The sequence below is a fragment of the Pteropus vampyrus genome, unplaced genomic scaffold (assembly GCF_000151845.1).
Source record: "Pteropus vampyrus isolate Shadow unplaced genomic scaffold, Pvam_2.0 Scaffold108, whole genome shotgun sequence".
Taxonomy (NCBI): Eukaryota; Metazoa; Chordata; class Mammalia; order Chiroptera; family Pteropodidae; genus Pteropus; species Pteropus vampyrus.
The window spans coordinates 1,673,412-1,678,535 of NW_011888889.1; the positions used below are offsets into that span (position 1 = coordinate 1,673,412).

The following is a 5,124-nucleotide window of genomic DNA, read 5'->3' on the forward strand; positions in this document are numbered from 1 at the left end:
TGTCTTGTTCCTAATCTTAGAGGAAAAGCATTCAGCTTTTCATCTTTGAGTATATTAGGTGTGGGCTTGTCATATATGGCCTTTATTATGTTGAGGTACGTTCCCTTTATACCCACTTAAGAGAGTTTTATTATAAATGGATGTTGAATTTTGTCAGTGCTTTTTCTGCATCTATCGAGATTATCATACAATTTTTATCCTTCATTTTGTTAATGTGGTGTATCACATTGATTGATTTGTAGTTGTTGAACCATCCCTGCATCCTTGGAATAAATCCCACTTGATCATGGTGTATGTTCTTTTCAGTGTGTTATAGTTTATTTTAAATTATTCATATTAAAATATAAAAATATTTTCTTGCACGTCTTCCATTGAAGAACTATTTCAGAATTTCTTAGGTGAACCTCATGGAATTCTAACATTCGTGTGTGTGTGTCTGTGTCTGTGTTTAAAGCAAGGAAATAAATTGATGTTTAAAAAGTGCTAGAGATACTGCCACTATGAAGGGCACCTGTGAGTTTTTCTTGATGTCAAAAAAAATCACCCATACACAAAATAAAAATTAAACAATAAAATTTACCTGCACAGTGTAAATATATATATGCTTTACTGTTAAAGTGTACAGATGAAACTATTGGAAATCATTAACCAATGTCACCATAAAAAATTAATTAAAGAGGAAAAAAAAGAAAACAAGTAATAGAAAATTTAAAAATCAATCAGTTGATCAATCCTAATACCTTTTAACCTAGAAGTTATATTTTGTGCTGGCGCAGAAATCTTATAATAGCAAAACTGCCTTTATCTGCACTATATCAAAATGACCTAGGATAAATGAGCATCAACCCTATTTTTCAATACTTTCCAGGTTTACTGTCCCTTACCTCCTATACGTGGTGATTAATACTGTCTCCCTTGTTCTCCTTTTGGGTGAAAGGCATAGACAGTAAGGGAGGAAGGTGATCTCTTGAGACTGTTCTGTTTGTCCTTCAGACCAGAGGGAGCATCTCACATCTCAGTGTTTTACCGCATACGAGTCAGGAATTGCTCCTTCCTGATCCACTGTTTATCACTTCTTTTTAAAAAACATGTCCCTCAGATATTTGTTTTTGCTTGGTTTCTACAGGCAAAATATTTGTATTCCAAGTCAACTAAAAATGTTTCCTTTTTAAAAAATGTTTCTGTGCAGTTATGAAGAAGCCAAGAATATATTGACCAAAACGAAGATATTGGCCCCAGCATACTTTATCCTGGGAGGCAACAAGTCTGGGGAGGGCTGTGTGATTACACGAGGCAGAAAAAAATCTTTGGATGTATATGAGTAAGTACATTTGTTAAACAAAATAAGTAGAAACTAAAGCATAGACTGACACATGTACAGGTTTAGGGCATGAAGCCTGAGAGGAGTCTCTCTTTTTGTATCTAGACTTGACTCCAAGGAGGGTAGATGGTATGTGGTGGAAACTAATTATGACCGTTGGAAAAATCCCTTCTTTCTTGATGATCGCAGAACAGCTGCAAAGATGTGTTTAAACCAGACGACCCAAGAGGTAAAATTCACAATGCCATATATAGAAAGAAATGGTGACCATTAAAGATTAGTTCTGGCATCTTCCTTTGGCCTTTATAAACCTCCTATTCTTCGGTATCTCTGGACAGTCCCCACTGAGTTTTTTGTTCTTTTTAATTTAAAGAACAGAATTTTGCTGTACTTCCCTTTCTGATCTAATGCTGGATAACACTCAGTGAAGTTGAATGAGAAACAGGCAAGACTTAAAGAGGGGAGGAAGAGAGAAAAAGTGATTCATTTGAACCATTACTTCTGTTTCTAACAGTGACCCCAAGGGAAATTCATTTAGGGGGTTGGAGGGAGGTTGGTTGAAGAATGTACTGGTTTCTAATGACCCATTTGTGTGGATAAGGCTACTGACATCTGTCTTTAACCTACTGAACAAAAACTATTTTTGTGTTTTAGAATATCTCATTACCAACCATATATGATATCCTGTCAACCAAACCTGTCCTCAACAAGGTATTTTAAAAATATATACGTGTGTGTGTGTGTGTGTGTGTGTGTGTGTGTGTGTGTGTGTGTGTGTGTATTTGCTTTTAGGGAAAGAATTTGGTCCAGTGTTTTATCTTTCCCTATTATTTTGGATAAATCAGAGCTAGAATCCCAAGTCACATTCAGCTTAAGACTGATTTATTTAAATGTTTTTGTGTGGCTACAATAGTAACTGTTGGGATGTGACAAACTGATCACTGTGGCTTGATGTCCAGTTTGGTCAGCTTAGTGTTTCTAGTTTTACTTACATGGCCTTGAATTGAGAGTAGTATTTTAGTCTTGACTTCTCCCTATCAGAAATCTTATTCTGTACACTACAACTAACATCTAAAACTTGACAAAACAAAGTCTGAAGTCCATTTTAAGTCAGAGCTTTGTGTCTTGGTGGATTAGGGTTTCTCTTAAACTTCATTCCATCCTTTTATCTTTTCCCCACGCTATAGCTAAAGAATTCAACAAGTTTCCTAATCATTCAATTTGCTCGTAGTCCCCCCTTGTGTATTCTGGGTATATTCACCCTGATTTTCCCATTTGTTCCTTCTATTCTTTGGTTCTTTTTCCTAACCTTCCCTAAAATCAGCGTGCCTCCATTACTTCTGCCAGAACAAACTCCTTCTGCACATTACTGTTTGGATCAGAACCTGGCTCCTGCAAGAAGCCTTCCTTAAGCCCACTGACCCTGCCATACTTCTCGTTTGCCCGCAACATCTTCGTGGGAGCTCACAGTGGTTATTTACGTTCTGTGGGCTTCCATGAGTGTGGGAGCCTTGCAACCTGTGTGCCTGCCTAGTGTCCCTCACTGTACATGCTTTATAGAGAAGGATAGCCAAAGCTAAACTGTTCATACTCCACAGTATACTGTTAGGCTTTGCATGACTGCAGATTATACATTGAAGAGGGCTAAGTCTTAAAGCATTGGAGAAGCAGTGTACTGCTCAGGAATAAAACCTTGTAAAGAATTGAAGATTCTCTCCCAAACCTATTTATATTCATGACCTAGAATGTCAGTTGTTTTTATTATCACTGACTTATTATTATTATTTGTATCTTTATGTTATATATTTATTTTTACATCTTCTGCATAATACTATATATTATTTAATATTAAGTATCTTCATAAAGCAGTTCCACAAGTAAAGAAATGCTAATATTGAAAACATTCTTAAAGTAAAAATAACTTTTCTTTCAGCTGACTGTATTCACAACCTTGATGGACGTTACCAAAGGTCAATTTGAAACTTACCTGCGGGATTGCCCAGACCCTTGTATAGGTTGGTGAACACACACCTGGCCTACAGAATGCGCTCTCTGACATGAAGCAGGCCGCTCATGTGTGGCCAACCAGGGCAGCCATCTGATCTCTGTCCAAAGACTAAGACCCAGGCAGGGCAGGTTCTCTTTAAGGCATGAGCTTGTTCTTCTTGGTATGTTTACAATTCTTAGGCTATTTTTTGCCATAACAGTTGATTTTATTTATAGATAATTTACATGAAGTACAGCAATCATTTAGAATTTGCCGAGTTTCATTTCACTTTTGACATTTGGGGGCGGGGATGGGCAATTAAACTATTGTGGGACCCACTTCCATGGAATGAATAAAGCAAGATTCTCTGTGGGCACTGAATCCAGTATGTCCACGTAATAGTAACAGTAAATAGTCCACATTATTTTCACTTTTATCTACATATTTGTATTTTTTTCTGCATAGCAGTCTTTTTCTCTTGGTCTGCTACTAAAATCAATATACTACTGTCTTTGCTGTTTTTGACAGCAATGTAATTTCACTAACTGATTAGAGGGAGATGAGACAGACATTCAACTGTGTATTTCCCTTAATGCTCAATGCCCACACCTTTGACTCTGATTAGTACTTTTTGGGGTTCGTGAAGTAATCAGTATGCAAAGCAGTCTTTTATACACAGAATTGAAGTGTTTCCTTTTTCGTAATTACCCTACCTCCCAGCAACCCCAGGAAGTTAACTTCAAAAACTGAGTCCCAGGTTCTGTGAATGAATAGTAAACAGGTCAAAGAATTGTAGAAAATTGGAAGCGTACCCGTGATTTTAAAATCTCCTAAGTATCATTTATTTAATAAATAGGTTTTGAGTTTTCCTTCCGATCAAAATGTATTTTTTAAAAATGTTTTTCAGAAGTGTATTTATGAAAAGGGCTAATCAGTCAAACTTGTTAACCTTTCACATGTTCAGAGTCAACTGAAATGCATGTCAATTGTGTACAACTGTATCCACTTCATTTAATGTCATTTGTATTCATGACATTCAATAAAGTCATTGGAAGCAGTGTCAGCAGTCTTGTATACTGATTGTCTACCTGAGTGTTAGTTTGAGGGTGGGGGTTATTATGGAGAAATCAAAGCTATTTGAATGTAATATCTAAATTAAATTCCAAGAGTTATATGTAAGTGGGTTATTCAACTTATGACTAAATGGTCACAATGTTACATGACTAATCCTTACCACCTCTTAACCCACTGTTATCAGTGCAGTGTGCAGGTGTTCAAAGGCAGCTTTTCCTCCTGTTTATTTATTTTTTCTTTTTTTGCTTCTTCATAACTATAGTGATACCAGTATTATCTTATGCAAGAATTACAAGAGAGTTTGTGTTAAAATAGGATTTGATTAATTTAAAAAACTTTACTGGGGATTTTGTCCCTTTTAGAAAAACGAAGTGAGGTAAACCTGTATTATTTTTCTAAAGTAGCCTTTGCTATGCATAGTAAAGAGGTGAGATGCTAATTTGTTTCAGACTGATTCCTCAGGACATCAAAGCATTTGGAGGAAAGAACTGGAATTAAAACGTGAGGTAGGACTGTTAGTGATAAAAAGCAGGTTATAATATAGGATATACTGTAAGCCTAATTATATAATACTTTATACATGTACTTATACATATACATCTAGGATACAGAAAGATATTGAGGAAGATGTTTACTAACAATTCCCCTTGGATAGTGATATTAATTGCTATTTTAATTTGGAGTGGACATTAATGAGACTATATTTTTAGAAATACTGGATAAAATGTCAGGTTGGATCCAA

General features: G+C 35.9%; 1 protein-coding gene across 1 annotated transcript in view; it reads left to right on the top strand.

Moving 5' to 3' along the window:
* The window catches only part of ASAH1 (N-acylsphingosine amidohydrolase 1), a 29,921-nt gene extending 25,550 nt beyond the window's left edge, over positions 1–4,371 (top strand). The window contains exons 11-14 of the mRNA XM_011365239.2: positions 1,190–1,321; positions 1,427–1,550; positions 1,976–2,032; positions 3,255–4,371. Of these exons, the coding sequence (XP_011363541.1) occupies positions 1,190–1,321; positions 1,427–1,550; positions 1,976–2,032; positions 3,255–3,344 (403 nt within the window). The 3' untranslated portion in view covers positions 3,345–4,371. The remainder of the gene's footprint in view (positions 1–1,189; positions 1,322–1,426; positions 1,551–1,975; positions 2,033–3,254) is intronic.
* Positions 4,372–5,124: the final 753 nt, after the last annotated feature.